Consider the following 15,128-nt stretch of genomic DNA (forward strand, 5'->3'; position numbering starts at 1 on the left):
GGGTAGCGAAGTTACAGTTAATTACCATGGTTCTCTATTATTAGATAGGATATGTGTTTTCCGATGGTCTTAGGCGACCCCTGTGAAAGGGTCATTTGACCCCCAAAGGGGTCGTGACCCACAGGTTGAGAGCTGCTGACCTAACCCATTGTAAAACCAAGAAGGGATTCCAGTATACGGGTAGGAAAATTCCTGGCATTTGGTGTGTCTATTTGAGCTTGGCACCACATAGTTGCAGAGCAACTGGGAGGAAACCCCCATGCTGGGGCTCCTCCTTTGGGATGGAAACAAAAGAGTGGACCCTGTGGCTTGTCTGGGGGCTAAAGAGGAAGTGGCTTCTGTCTTGTCTCAGTCTGAGCACTGGTGGGATCTGTACTACGGTTTGGTAGCTGCTGAAAGCACGTCAGCATGTTAGAGCTGCAGTTCTGTGGGCAGACACCAGGGGGAGAAAGATACTTAAAAAGGTTAGGGAGGACCTAGAACAGCCCGCAGTATTATCGGTGAAGGTCTTCCCCTGCACAGAGCCAGGATGCAAAGCCTGGGAGGGGTGGTTGTTTTTTCAAATGCCCAAATTCCAGAAAAGAAATTACAAGGCATACACAGAAACAGGCCCAATCAAAGGAACAAAATAAAAATCCAGAACAATCCTAAAGAAATGCAGATCTCTGGACTGCCTGACAAGGAATTCAAAATAACTGTCATAATGTCATAACACAAAGATGCTCAATGAGCTGAAAGAGAATACATACAGACAATTAAATGATACATGAACAAAATGAGAATACTGGCAAATACGGAAACTATAAAAAGAACCAAACGGAAATTCTGAAGCTGAAAAATACAATAATTGAACTGAAAAATTAATTAGAGGTGTTCAACAGCCTACTTGATCAGGCAGAAGAATAAACAAACTCAAAAACAAGTCTTTGAAGTCATCGAGTTAGAGGAGCAAAAAGAAAAAAAAGAAAAAAAAGTGAAGAAAGGATAAAGAACTATGGGACATTATGCTATCTTCAACACTCACTTTAGATTTAAGGACATATATAGACTGAACATGAAAGGATGGAAAAAGATATTACATGCAAATGATAACCAAAAGAGATGCAAAAGGTAATGGCAATGCAAGTGGTAGCCAGGAATGGCTTAAATGATGTGCTAAGATATAAATTAGGTCTTGATAAATTAAAAAAGATTAAAATCACATTGAGTAGATTTTTGGAACACAATAAAATGTAATTAGAAACAAAAACAAATAAACAAACAAAAAAATCCCCAAATATTAAGAAATTAAGGCACATGCTCCTAAGAAAATATGGGTCAAAATCATTTACTAGGGTTATTAGAAAGTATTTTTAACTAAATGATAGTAAAAGCACAATATTCAAAGTCTCTGGAATACAGCTAAAGCGAAATCTAAAGGGAAAATTATAATTTTAAATGAACATTTTTTTAAAAAGTCAATGACTTAGGCAACCAAACAAAAAAGGTAGAAAATCAAATAAAGCCAAGGAAATTATAAGTAAGGAAATAATAAAGATAAGAGCAAAAGTAATTGACAAAGAAAAAAGACAAACAATAGAGAAAATCACAAAGCCAGAAGTTGGCTCCTTGGAAAGATAAGTAAAATAGATGAATTCCTTTCAAGATTATCAAGAAAAAGAGAAAAAAACACAAATTGCCAATATCTAGAACTAAAATAGAGACATCAATACATAGATTAAAATTATAAAGCAAATGTTATAAACAATTTAATGAGAAATTTGACAACTTAGCTGAAATAAAGTCATTAAAAATAAAGTTTAGCAAAATGGGTACAAGAGGAAATAGAAAACATGAATAGCCCTATATCTGAAAAATTAGCATGCAATTGTGAAATTTTAAAAAATGCTGTAATTAAATTTCAACAATTAGAAATCCAATTGCCAGTTGACATTAATAAACTGAGACTACCCTTCTTGTTCATCAATCACATACTCACCATACTCACTGCTTCATTTTTTAATCTATCTTCTTGATAGTAGAGACCCTAAATTTTGGTTTTAGAAGTCAATTGGAATCCATCTCACATATATGTGAAATTCTCCTGGTGGACAAGTCCCACCCCAGCCTGTTTCTTAATGTCCGAGTGGGCATCAAGTCTCTTCCCCAGGCCCGGAGCCCCTTGATAACATGTCCTGCCTTTCTGGCTTCTGAGAGACGGCTCCCAGGGAGCTTGCTCTCTCCTTTCATCACACTATGCATCTCTAAGGTCCCCTCCAACTTTAGTCCTGTTCTGTGTTCCCCCAGATCTCCTCGAGCTGCTCCCCTCAGGAAACCAGGAAACACTGCACTGAGGGGCTCCTTCAGTCTGACCAAAAGCATCCTCCTCAAAAAAAATATTATATATATAATTTTATTACAAAACAAATGTATATCTATCAAATCAAGATTTTATATATATATATATATATACACACACACACACACACACATCAAGATCATATATATATATATAGATATATATATCCTCTGCTAATTCTTGAAGACATCTACATATCTATATATCTATATCTACATATCTATATCTAACCTTTGATTAAACTTTCCTTTCTTGATTCCAGGAAATATAAAATTGCTAACTCAATACTTGATAGATGACTTATAGTGGTAAAGATAACACCTTAGAGCAGCAATTTTCAACTGGTGTGCTGCAGTGTTTTTTAAAACATGTAATAATTGATTTCTTTTCCCTTAGATTGTCAAATAAAAATATGCCAACAGCCAACACAATAATAGTCATCTGGTGTAAATGAATCAAAATTATACCTATTTCTCTTGTCAGATAAGCAAAATACATTTTTTGACATGCCGCAACATTTTAGTAATTAGTTTATGTGTGCCATGAAATGGAAAAGGTTGAAAATCACTGCCTTGGAGTATAATTTCCCTTGAATATGACCACACATGCTCATGAATGCCCCCGGGCACTCGAGCACATATTGGCATATTGAAGGCTTGAAAGTAACATAGTAAAAAAGGGGGAAAGGAGCAAAATGGTTATTAACCAAAAATAATACCCAACAAGCCCCGAAGGAGTTCTATCCTTCCCTTCAGGAAGGAGTAAAATAAGAGCATTTTTTTCAAATGTAGGTTTATTTTAGGAATCAGAGACAACTTACTTTATATACTTCAAATTTAGTCTACAAAACCAGAGTCCCGCTGAGGACCCGTACAAAATACACTATGTTTCTTGTACGCGCCAGTGCGAAGTAGTTATTCACTGGTTTGCCAAGTCAAAGGAGATGGTCAGAAACATTTTTAGAATGCTTATGATGTCTTAGAAGAAAACATGACACAAGACTTGCCTGCAAATATTTTACAGTTTATGAATACAAAGGATAAAATTATTAACACCTACAGTATTTTGCAAAATCCGCCTGCAAGTCCATTCTGGCACTGGCAAAAGCTCGTCCTTTCTCGGTTCCAGCGACAAACACTTCTGCTTCATACATTGCGATGCAGGCCACTTCCACCCTGGACTTGGCCAATTCTTTGCACTGAAATACAAGGAATGAAGTGTTTGTTCAAGGGCAGATCCGGATTTTGTGGGGCCTAAGAGGTCTGCTTAAGAAAGTACAAAATTAGGTACAACATTTTTTAGAATGAGAAAAATCACCCAGAAGAAACCAAAACTAATTTATCAAGCAAATACCATAAACACCATAGAACCCAGAGAAGAACATGTTTTTATTAACTACCTGTGATACTGTGATTTACCATAAGAAATATATATTTGGTCCACTGTTCCTGGCACACAACTCCTAACACCCTTGGGATTTTCTAAGTGAAGAGAGTGATAAAGGTGAGTTCTGTGAGCCACTCTAGTGAATTAATCAAACCTAAGGGGGGGGGGTCTTGGGAACCCCGACTTAGGACAAATCAGATACGATAGATGAGAAGCACAGGTGACAAACCTGATGCAACTGGCATCTGAAGGGGGCAGTCCTTTGTGACTGAGCCCGTGACCTGTGGGACTGGGTGCTGCCTCTGGGTTGACAGTGTCAGAACTGAGTTGAACTGTGAGACACCGGTGAGGGTGGGGGTGGGGAAACCTGCCCCAATACACTAGAATTGGGTGCAGGGTCTTTTTCCCCTACATTTTTGGCTATATTCGCTTTGATTGCCTCTTCCTCTGATAATAGTATTTTAAATATCGTTTTAAGAGTCTCATGTTCTACCGACTGAGCTAGCCGGGCCTAAATATCATTTTAATAATTTAATATTTCCTCCAACATGGTTGATTACATTTTTACTACTGATGGTAGGGCCCCATAAAACCATGAAAAATCATACATAGACAGACTTGCTGGTCATCGTAGTGCTACAGGTTTATGGCCTGCAGACAAGCATGATACATTCTACTGAGTGCAATTCCTTTCAAAAAGTTAAAAGAATTTTGGTGTATTTGTAACTACATTTGCTACATTATTGGGTATATTCCTGACCAGAGAGAACTTTGGTTTCGACAAGGCATCAATGAAAAACAAATCCTCTATTTACAATTTTACCCGTTCAATGATTAGAAGAATTTGCCACAGACTCGCTTCTGGCTCTGTACATTGAAAACCTCGTTTCAGCCCTGGCTGGTTTGGCTTAGTGGTTAGAGTGTTGGCCCACGGATCGAAGGGTCTCGGGTTTGATTCCCAGTCAAAGGCATGAACCTTGGCTGTAGGTTTCCCAGCCCTGGTCAGGGTGCATGCGGGGGGCAGCCAATTGATGTGTCTATCTCATGTTGATGTTTCTCTCACTCTCTCTCTCCCTCCCATTTTCTCTAGAAATCAATGGAAAAAATAACCTTGGTGAGGATTAAAAATAAATAAATAAATAAAAAAATAAATAAAAATAAAACCTTGTTTCATCTCTGCTATCCAGACATGTTCACACTACAATATGACCTCAGGCTCTGTCCTTGAAATCATGTTACCGGATGAATTGACACAGTGGACTATAGGAATATTCCTAGAAACTATTCCTACACTGGGATGTCCAGCAATCACGTACCCAGACATAAAAATAACAGCAAGCCACATACTACCACTAAATGTATCCCCAGTCCAACTTCCCCTTATCGAGACCCCAAAGATGCTCTATTCGCTACAACATCACCTGACAGTGGGTTGCGGTCAGCAGAATAATGACCCTGGAAAGATGTCCATGTCCTAATCCCCAGAGCCTGTGAAGAGGTTACCTTACATGGCAAAAAGGACTTTGCAGATGTGATTGCACTTAGGATCTCAAGGTGGGGAGAGAACTGTGGATTAACCATGGTGGCCCAAGGTGATTACAAGGTGCTGATAAGGAAAAGAGAGGCAGGAGGAGATGTGCCAGTGGAATCAGAGGGGAGAGTGGTGCCCTTGCTGGAAGGGGCCGCCAGCCAAGGAATTCGGGTAGCTTCTAGAAGCTGGAGAAGGCCAGGCACAGATTCTCCAGAAAGAACGCAGCTCTGTTGACACCTTGATTTCAGGCCTGCATAACCCATTTTCTGCCTTCTGACCTTCCGAACTGTCAGGCAATAAACATATGCTGTTTAAAGCCACGAAGTTTGTGTAATTTGTTACAGCAGCATCCGGAAACTAGTACAGGAGCTGTGGCAGAGAGAAAGTCAGAGTAGAAGGAGACAGCAACCTTAACTGATGTGGTTAAATGCCTTATTCTAGCAAATTTTACAAAAACTAAGTACACATATTGCTAGGACTCTCCCAGGACCACGGAAGGGGTCCGCACCAGGGGGAGCCCAGAGCTCAGGCTCCACTGGCTTCAGGGCAAATCTCTTTTTGTGTCAAATGAGTCCCAAATTCAGCAGTTAATTTGACATGTCAGGTGAAGTTAGCAATTTTTAGCCTTTGAGCATCATCAGTAGAAAAGATATTTTTAAAAAGCATTTTTTTCATGCATATTATAAAAATTTTAGCAAAATAATCCCCTAGAACCCCATTACCCAGAATTAACCACTAACCACATTTTGAAATAAGCACATACACATATATACTTTTTAAAAACAAAGTTAGAATCGTATGCTGTATATAGGTTGGCCTCCTGCTTTATTCACTTATTATTATTTTAATAAATATTTTTATTGATTTCAGAGAGGAAGGGAGAGGGAGAGAGAGATAGAAACATCAATGATGAGACAGAATCATTGATCAGCTGCCTCCTGCATGCCCCCTACTGGGCATCGAGCCCACAACCCAGGCATGTGCCCTTGACTAGAACCGAACCCAGGACCCTTCAGTCCACAGGCTGACACTCTATTCACTGAGCCAAACGGGCTAGGGCATTCACTTATTATTTTTGAGCATTTCTAATCCTGAAACGCATGATTTTAAAATAAATATATAGCCCAACCTTCCTCCATTTTTTTGCTCTAGTTGAGCCCTCAACAGAGTGGAGGATGCACATCCACGCTGGGAGGGCCACCTGCTATACTCAGCTATACTAAATTCAAGTGCTAATCTCTTCCAAAAAACACCCTCACAGACACTCCCCAAAATGTTATTTAACCAGCTATCTGGGCCTCCCATGGCTCAGTCAAGTTGACACATAAAATGAATCATTATACCACCTTGACCAAGTGACCAAGGTGAACCTTCCCAGTGATTAGACATGTTGATGTCATGCACCCGTTACAAAGTAATGAAGGGGCATTCACCTCTGTGGTTTTCTTTCTAAAAACCCATCCCAGTCTAGACAAGAGGGAAACATCAGAGAAACCCAAATGGAAGGAGATTCAATAAAATAGCTGAACAGTACTCTTCAAAACTGTCAAGGTCATGAAAAATAAGGGAAGTCTGAGAAAGTGTCATAGATCAAAGGAGCCTAAGGAGATATGATGACGAAAAGCAATGTGGTACTATAAGGTAGATCCTGAAACAGAAAAAGAACATTAGTAAAAAAACGAATGAAATTTGAATAAAGTCTGGAGCTAGTTAATAGTGATGTACCAATGTTGGTCTATTAGTTTTGTTGTTGTTTTTTTTAGATTTTTTAAATTAATTTTTAGAGAGGAAGGGAGAGGAAGAGAGAAACATTGATCAGCTGCCTACTGCACGCTCCCTACCTGGGATGGAGCCCGAAACCCAGGCATGTGCCCTGACAGGAAATTGAATTGACAACCTTTTGGTGCATGGGACAACGTCCAACCAACTGAGCTACATCGGCCAGGGCTGGTCTATTAGTTTTGATAAATGTGCCATAATTATGTAAAATGTACCATAGTTTATAAGTTATGGGTAAGGAGTGTATGGGAACTCTCTGTACTCTTTCTAACCTTTTGGTAAATCTTTTTAAAAAAAAATATATATATATTTTATTGATTTTTTGTAGAGAGGAAGGGAGAGGGATAGAGAGTCAGAAACATCAATGAGAGAGAAACATCGATCAGCTGCCTCCTGCACACCCCCCACCGGGGATGCGGCCGCAACCAAGGTACATGCCCTTGACTGGAATCGAACCTGGGACCCTTCAGTCTGCAGGCCGACGCTCTATCCACTGAGCCAAACCGGTTAGGGCACCTTTCGGGAAATCTTAAAAGTATTCCTAAATAAAACTTTATTTAAAAAAAGAAAAAAGCCGAAACCTTCTCAGAGCATCATACCAGGAGGCACGAGCTGTCAGCCTGACCCTTATTGCCAATGGATGTAAACAGATGCATGCAAGTGGCGCATTAATTTACCTTTGAATTTAGACAAGACATATTCTCAAACAAGGTAACACAGGTGCCTTCTTTAAAATGTCAGATCTGGAAAGCTTAAATTTACATCATTATCTCCATCATGTAAGAAAAACAAATTATGACAAGCCCATTATCCTCTATGAAGAAGGGTATGCTTATACAGATAGGACGTGAAACTGAACTTGAATATTAAAAATGAAGTGTTCCCCAGTTCTGTTATTTCTACAGTGATCCAACCACGGAATGTTCGATGGAACTGCAACCATCTCACCATGGACTCCAGAGCAGACATGAGGAACGTCACCACCATCCTGCTCTCTGAGGCGGCCTCATTTTCCAGGGGCAGGGAAGACATTGCTACTTGGGCCATGATCCCTGTGCAAGAGAAGGAGAAAGAAATAAGTGGTAGAAATCCAGTGTCCTGCTCACATTTAGAGCTGTGGGGGTCCTCCACATGACCTGCTTCAAACCTTCCTGTAGAGCTGAAGAAATTGACACTTAACACATTAAGTGATCTACCAAGACCTCTGTATAATAATGCTAACTTGCATATAGTGCATGTCCCACGAAACCTAGACCCCGCCTTCTCATGAAGTAAATTCAGGTTTTATACTAGAGAAAGAAGCATGTTAACCATTTCCTAGATGAGGAGGGAAGGAAATGAACCCTACCGATCCAGCGATGTTTTGTCATATTTCAGCATGGCAGGGCAGACACCGCATTCCGTCTCACATACACAGAAGAAGGAGAGAAGTGGTTTTGTACACTAAAGACGGGAAGAGAAAATCCCCTTTCCTTTCCTGCTAGGACTTCTCCTGCATAAAAGCTCACTCCAAATTTTGCCAAACTCTGTATCAAGTTAGCATTAAAACACTTCTTTGAAAAAGTTTCTCCAATACCATAGAAAGCTTTTGTTAAATAAAGCATGTGTTATATAAATACTTGTCATGCCCCTGCCATAGTTGGCTAATTACATTTGTAAGCAAAGGGTAAATAAAGCAGCCCAGGCCGGTGATGTAAGCTTATGCAGCAGGAGGCATGAGGCACGGGTCCCCACAGAGCTGGCAGCCACGAGAGGCAGGTTATGGTTTCCCAGACCATTCACCAGCTCCCTGACCCCTCTTCTATGAAGGATACACTAAATCCACCACCTTCACTCTGACCATTTCTGAGCTCCCTCAATTTAAAATGAAGGGAACCACATATTTTATGAGTCATCCATATGAAATGTCCAGAACAGGGAAATCTTGGAGACAAAGATCAGTGTGGCGTAGGGCTGAGAGGGGGAGCTACAGGGTTTCTTTCTGAGGTGATGAAAATGTTCCCAAATTGACTGTGGTGATGACGACACTAAAAACCACTGAACTGCTTTAAATGGGTGAATTGTGTGATATGTGAATTTTATCTAAATAAAGCTTTGTTGTTGTTGTCGTTGTTAATCCTCACCCGAGGATATTTTTCCATTGATTTTTAGAGAGAGTGGAAGGGAAGGGGAGAGAGAGAGAGAGAGAGAGAGAGAAAGAGCTACATGAGAGAGACACATTGATTGGTTGTCTCTTGCACTCGGCCCTGGGGATCGAGCCTGCAACCAAGGTACATGCCCTTGACCAAAATCAAACCTGCAGGACCCACTGTGCTCTATCCACTATCCAAACTGGCTAGGGGTAAATAAAGCTATTTTTAAAAATCAAATAAAATCAAAGAGAGGTGCCAAAACCGGTTTGGCTCAGTGGATAGAGCGTCGGCCTGCGGACTGAAGGGTCCCAGGTTCGATTCCGGTCAAGGGCATGTACCTGGGTTGCGGGCACATCCCCAGTGGGAGATGTGCAGGAGGCAGCTGGTCGATGTTTCTCTCTCATCGATCTTTCTAACTCTCTATCTCTCTCTCCCTTCCTCTCTGTGAAAAATCAATAAAATATATTAAAAAAAAAAAATCAAAGAGAGGTTGGATAGAGAAAAAAGAAATTAACACTCAGAGAACACATACTACTAGGTGCCAGTGCTTTTCCAATAATCCAATTTAATGCTCCAATTATTCCCATGCAAGCACTCAGAAAGGGAAGAAGCCGGTTCACGCCCCGGTGCCTGGAGGACGCATTATAAAATGCTCCCATGTGGCTGGTTTGTGAAATCAAAAAAACATCAGGAGGTCATGACGTTGTGTGTCCTTAAAACAACCTCCAAGCTCAGAGGTCTCTCCATGAAGCTGACCAAAAAGCTTGGGACGCTCACGTCTGAGCTCAATCAATCATTGTTTATGTCTGCATATTTTATTTAGCAAGAGGAAAAATGGTCAAACAGACCATTTACTCTTTCCTTTAAAGTAAAGGAACAAGGTTTCACTATAAAAATTCTTTCAACTGATGTAAACTTAGACTCTCATTAGAATTACATTTCATTTCTATGATTATTAGATGTGAAATATCTGCTCATGTCATAAAAACTTTTTAAAATTAAGGTATAATTTACATAGAGTAACTTCACCTTTTTAGTGCATAGTTTTATGTTTTAACAAATATAACATCTATAGTCACCACTAAAATCAAGGTATAGCAAAGGCAGTTGCATCACCCCCAAAACTCCTCCAGGCCTCTTTGTAGTCGATCCATACCCTGCACCCCAGCCTCCGGCCATAACGGATCTGTTTCTGTCCTGTAGTTTTTTGGTATCCCAGAATGTCATATAAATGGAACCCCATGCTGTGCTGTTCACTGTGTCAGTTTTTTTTTTTTCTTTTCACTAAGTACACTGTTGTAGGGATATACAATTTACCTTTTTGCCTCTTAAAGAACTTCTGGGTTATTCACAGGTTAAGAACTTCTGGGTTATTCACAGGTTTTTTTTTTTTATGATTATGAATAAAGCCACTACAACCATTCACACGTAGGCTTTTGTGTCAACCTAAGTGTTCTTTAAAGCAAAATATTTTTATTGACTTCAGAGAGGAAGGGAAAGGGAGACAGAGATAGAAACATCAATGACGAGAGAGAATCATTGATCGGCTGCTTCCTGCATGTCCCATGAGCCCACAACCTGGGCATGTGACCTAACTGGAATTGAACCGTGACCTCCTGGTTCTTAGGTGGATGCTCAATGGCTGAGCCATGCTGGTTGGATTAAACTTAAGTTTTCATTTCTCTTGTGTAAATACCTAAAAGTGGGATTGCTGGGACATAGCTTAGGTATATTTTTAGCTTTATAAGGAAGTACCAAACTGTTTTCCAAAGTGACTGTACCATTAGTGTTCCTATCACTAATGCATGAGAACTCCAGGTGCTCACACCTTTGTCAACTAACAATATTGTCAGGTTAGGGAAAAAAAAAACCTTTAGCCATTCTAATATGTTGGTAGTGAAATCCTTTGTGGTTTAAATTTTCATTTTCTTTAAATTCTCACCTGAGGATATTTTTTCCATTGATTTCTAAAGAGAGTGGAGAGAGGGAGGAGGAGGAGGAGAGAGAGAAACATCCACGTGAGAAAAACACATTGATTGGGCTGGGGAACCTGCAACTGAGGTAGGTGCCCTTGACTGGGAATCAAACCCAAGATCCTTCGGTCCACGGGCCAGCGCTCTAACCACTGAGCAAAATTGCCAAGGCTAAATTTGCATTTTCATAATGACTAATGATGCTGGGCATCTTTTTTTTTTTTTTTTTTTTTTTTTTTTTTTTTAATATATTTTATTGATTTTTTACAGAGAGGAAGGGAGAGGAATAGAGAGTTAGAAACATCGATGAGAGAGGAACATCGATCAGCTGCCTCCTGCACATCCCCTACCGGGGATGTGCCCGCAACCCAGGTACATGCCCTTGACCGGAATCGAACCTGGGACCTTTCAGTCCGCAGGCCGACGCTCCATCCACTGAGCCAAACCGGTTTCGGCGATGCTGGGCATCTTTACATGTGCTTATCTGCCATCCATATATCATCTTTGGTGAGATGCCTGCTCAAATTTTTGTCCATTTAAAAACTGGATTGTTTGCTTATTTTTATTATTGAATTTACTGTATTGAATTACTAGAGGCCCAGTGCATGAAATTTGTGCACTTGCGGGGGAGGGGGGGGGGTGTCCCTCAGCCAGGCCTGCACCTTCTTGCAGTCCAGGAGCCCTTCGGGGATGTCCAAATGCTGTGGAGGCAGGAGAGGCTCCCACCACCACTGCTGCGCTTGCCATCGTGAGCCTGGCCTCTAGTATGTGTGTGTGTGTGTGTGTGTGTGTGTGTGTGTATGGTGTATACCTAAAATGAATACAATGTTATATGTCAATTATATCTCAATAAAACTGGAAAAAATTTTAAAACAAATAACAAATTTCAAGACAATAAAATATTCTGGCATTCAAGGAGTATGGAAGAGAAGTAGAAATAACATGTATTTTCAATAAGATGTAAATGATTAACAAATAGTCAAGAACTTTAGCCTCACCAAATAAATTAATAAAAAATTTAAAAACAACAACAACCAAAAATGTATTGAGCACCTGCTATGTGAAAACAACACAGTGTCAGGAAGGGCAGGGAGGAAACAAAGGTGGAAAAATCCGCCTCCTGCACTCTCAAGTGAGGCAGGCCGACATGGCAGAATAGCAGGTAATAAAGGCAAAATGAAAAGCCAGACATCCTTGAAATGGTCCAGGGCATGTGGGAACACAGAATCAACAACTGGGGTGGGGGTGGGGGGCACTTGAGCAAGTTCTGTGGCCTGAGAATAAGGAAAGAAACGGTCCAGGCTGAAGATGTGGGCAAAAACTCGGAGCTGTGGGCAGCAAACATCAGGGGCTAAACAACAGGCAGGCAGGAAGAACACTCCAAATCGCCACTGCAGATTAACACCTGCTGCAGCTGGCACCAAGCCCTGTGTCCACTAACGTCCAGGTGGCCAGTCCCACTGATCAAGCCTTCCTCTCCAAGTGGAAGGAAAGAGGGAGAAAAGGCTGTTGAATCCTTCAGTTGCAGCTCTGAGCAATATCCAATCTTATACCTAGACATCTGTTTACTTCAAATTACCAGCATGAAATTAAAACACAAAGTTTGGCCCAGAAATGTCATTCCTTAGTATATACCCAAGAGTTGAAAACATATGCACACAAAAAAGTGTACAGGAATGCTCATAGCATTTATCCACAATAGCCAAAAAAATGGAAACAACCCAAATTGCCATAAATTGACAGAAATGCGGTATACCCATACAATACTTATTCAGTCATAAAAGAGAATGGAAGAAACCAGACCCAAATGGCTCCTTAGTCCATCTACAGGAAATGTCCAAAAGAGACAGAGCAATAGAGACAGAAAACACATTAGCGGTTGCCAGGGGTTGTGGTGGGAAATGGGAAATGACTGTCTAATGCAGTGGTTCTCAACCTTCCTAATGCCGCGACCCTTTAATACAGTTCCTCATGTTGTGGTGACCCCCAACCATAAAATTATTTTCGTTGCTACTTCATAACTGTAATTTTGCTACTGTTATGAATAGTAATGTAAATATCTGATATGCAGGATGTATTTTCATTGTTACAAATTGAACATAATGAAAGCATAGTGATTAATCACAAAAACAATATGTAATTATATATGTGTTTTCCGATGGTCTTAGGCGACCTCTGTGAAAGGGTCGTTCGACCCCCAAAGGGGTCGCGACCCACAGGTTGAGAACCGCTGGTCTAATGGAATCCGGGTTCCTTTTTGGGTGATGGAAATGTTCTGGAATTAGTGGTGATGGTTGCAAAACTCCGTGAATAAACTAAAAACCAATGAATCATGCACTTTTAAAGTGCATGAATTTCATTGGGGTATCTCAGTAAACAGCAAAGGTTGGGTTTGAAGGGCGGAAAATACAGCCTTGTGGGTCTTTTCCCCCCCTTTGTCTCTAAACTACACGTGGGCCATAGGCTCTTCTTAGGGCCTCCGGGTTTTCCTGCCAACAGGCCGCTGGAGACAGCCCAACTGGCCACACCCCCGACAAACCCACGCCGCGGGCCACTTGCAAGGCGAGCGGCGGAGGCGCCCGAATCCATGGAACCGGGCAGTTACTAGGCAACAGAGGAAGCCCGCCTCCTAACCTAACCAATCAGGCACGTCTGCCCCACAGCGCGAGAGCCCCGCGTACGTCAAACGGGGCGGGGCCTCACGCACCCCGGGCCCCCGAGAGCCCAGGGCTTGCAGCATCCGCCCCCACCGCTCCGCCTGGCCAATCGGAAGGGAGAAGGAGGCGCGTTCGGTGCGTGCAACCGTCACCCCCGCGGCCGAGCTTCCTCGCCCCACCCCCACCCCTGGGGCCCTGCCCGCCAGCAGCGCGGTTCGGGGCCCGCTGGGCCGGCGGCGAAGGGGCGCTTCCCTCCAGGCACCTGGGCGGGCGGCCCCCCTAAGCCTCCCCTTCGGCGGGCCCGGGGGAGCAGAGAGTTCTAAGGAAAGCACCCGCTCTTAATGGCGGCGGAGGCGGGGTACGCACCTGAGGTCCCCGGCGGCGGGCAGTGGCCGGCGGGCCGCGGCGTCCGAGGGCTGGGCCACCAGGGAGCGGCCAAAGGCCGAGGGCAGCAGCCGGGAAGGCGAAGAGGTGGGGGCGCGGCGCGTGCGCGGCGGTCGCGGGCCTCTTCCCCACTATCCCTCCTTTTTCTCTTTCTCCCCTTTTTTTTTTTGGCTTCCTGGAAGGCAGCCTCAACTCTGTCTGCAGAGCCCCAAGTGGGAGTTGCCGTTTCCGGTGCTGCCGAATCCAGTTCTGCTGCCCGCTCTTAGTTCCGGCAGGGGTGGGGAACCCTCCTTCTGCCAGGGGCCTTTTGGATATTTATAACATCGTTCCCTTGACATACAAAATTATCAACTTAGCCTGCTATATTTGGTCAAACGTTTAATTAACTCACCCCTAATGCCTTGGCAGGGCCGGACCGCATGATTCTGTGGGCCTTATATGGCCGGCCGGCCAGACATGCTCACCATCCCCAGCCTGTGAGTGAGTGGCCGGCACAGGTCTGGTCTCAGCCCTAGAAACCGCCCCCAAACGGGACCGGTACTTTCTGGCTGTAATTTAATACTTGAGCCTGATTGCAATGTGTCGTTTTGGAGGGGGTGAGTCCGCCCTAAAGCCATCCAGTTGTTTGCTGTAAACTGACCTTTCCCATGTGGTCAGTGACATCGCCAGCTGATCGGGAGCTGTCCATCGGTTGACGGTGGCACTTTAGCCAATAGTCAAATATTACAATAGTGTGATTTAATCTGATTAAGTCATAGTTACATTTTAAACATTCCAAAAAGACTAGGATAATAAATCATTTACCCATGGCTCAAGTGTAAGATCATATGCCTTATTTCTATTTTAGAGAAATATTAGACACAAGTGAAGGCAGCAGTCTCACTCCCCTGCCTTTCCTTGACCAGAGATCACTGCTGTTTTGAAGTTGATGTGTTCTAATACATACTT

General features: G+C 42.4%; 1 protein-coding gene across 4 annotated transcripts in view; it reads right to left on the bottom strand.

Annotated features, from left to right (window-relative positions):
* LOC139008982 (general transcription factor II-I repeat domain-containing protein 2B) overlaps positions 1–14,674 on the bottom strand; it is a 47,842-nt gene extending 33,168 nt beyond the window's left edge. For 3 of the 4 annotated variants that reach the window (XM_070412828.1, XM_070412827.1, XM_070412824.1), the window contains exons 1-3: positions 14,163–14,674; positions 7,983–8,086; positions 3,398–3,536 (exon numbers count right to left, since the gene is read on the bottom strand). In XM_070412828.1, coding sequence (XP_070268929.1) covers positions 3,398–3,536; positions 7,983–8,081 — 238 coding nt within the window. In that variant the 5' untranslated portion in view covers positions 8,082–8,086; positions 14,163–14,674. The remainder of the gene's footprint in view (positions 1–3,397; positions 3,537–7,982; positions 8,087–14,162) is intronic. The other variant, XM_070412826.1, reaches the window with a different exon arrangement.
* Positions 14,675–15,128: the final 454 nt, after the last annotated feature.

The sequence above is a fragment of the Myotis yumanensis genome, unplaced genomic scaffold, assembly GCF_028538775.1.
Source record: "Myotis yumanensis isolate MYYU_CA2020_CCGP unplaced genomic scaffold, mMyoYum1.0.hap1 SCAF_4, whole genome shotgun sequence".
Lineage (NCBI taxonomy): Eukaryota > Metazoa > Chordata > Mammalia > Chiroptera > Vespertilionidae > Myotis > Myotis yumanensis.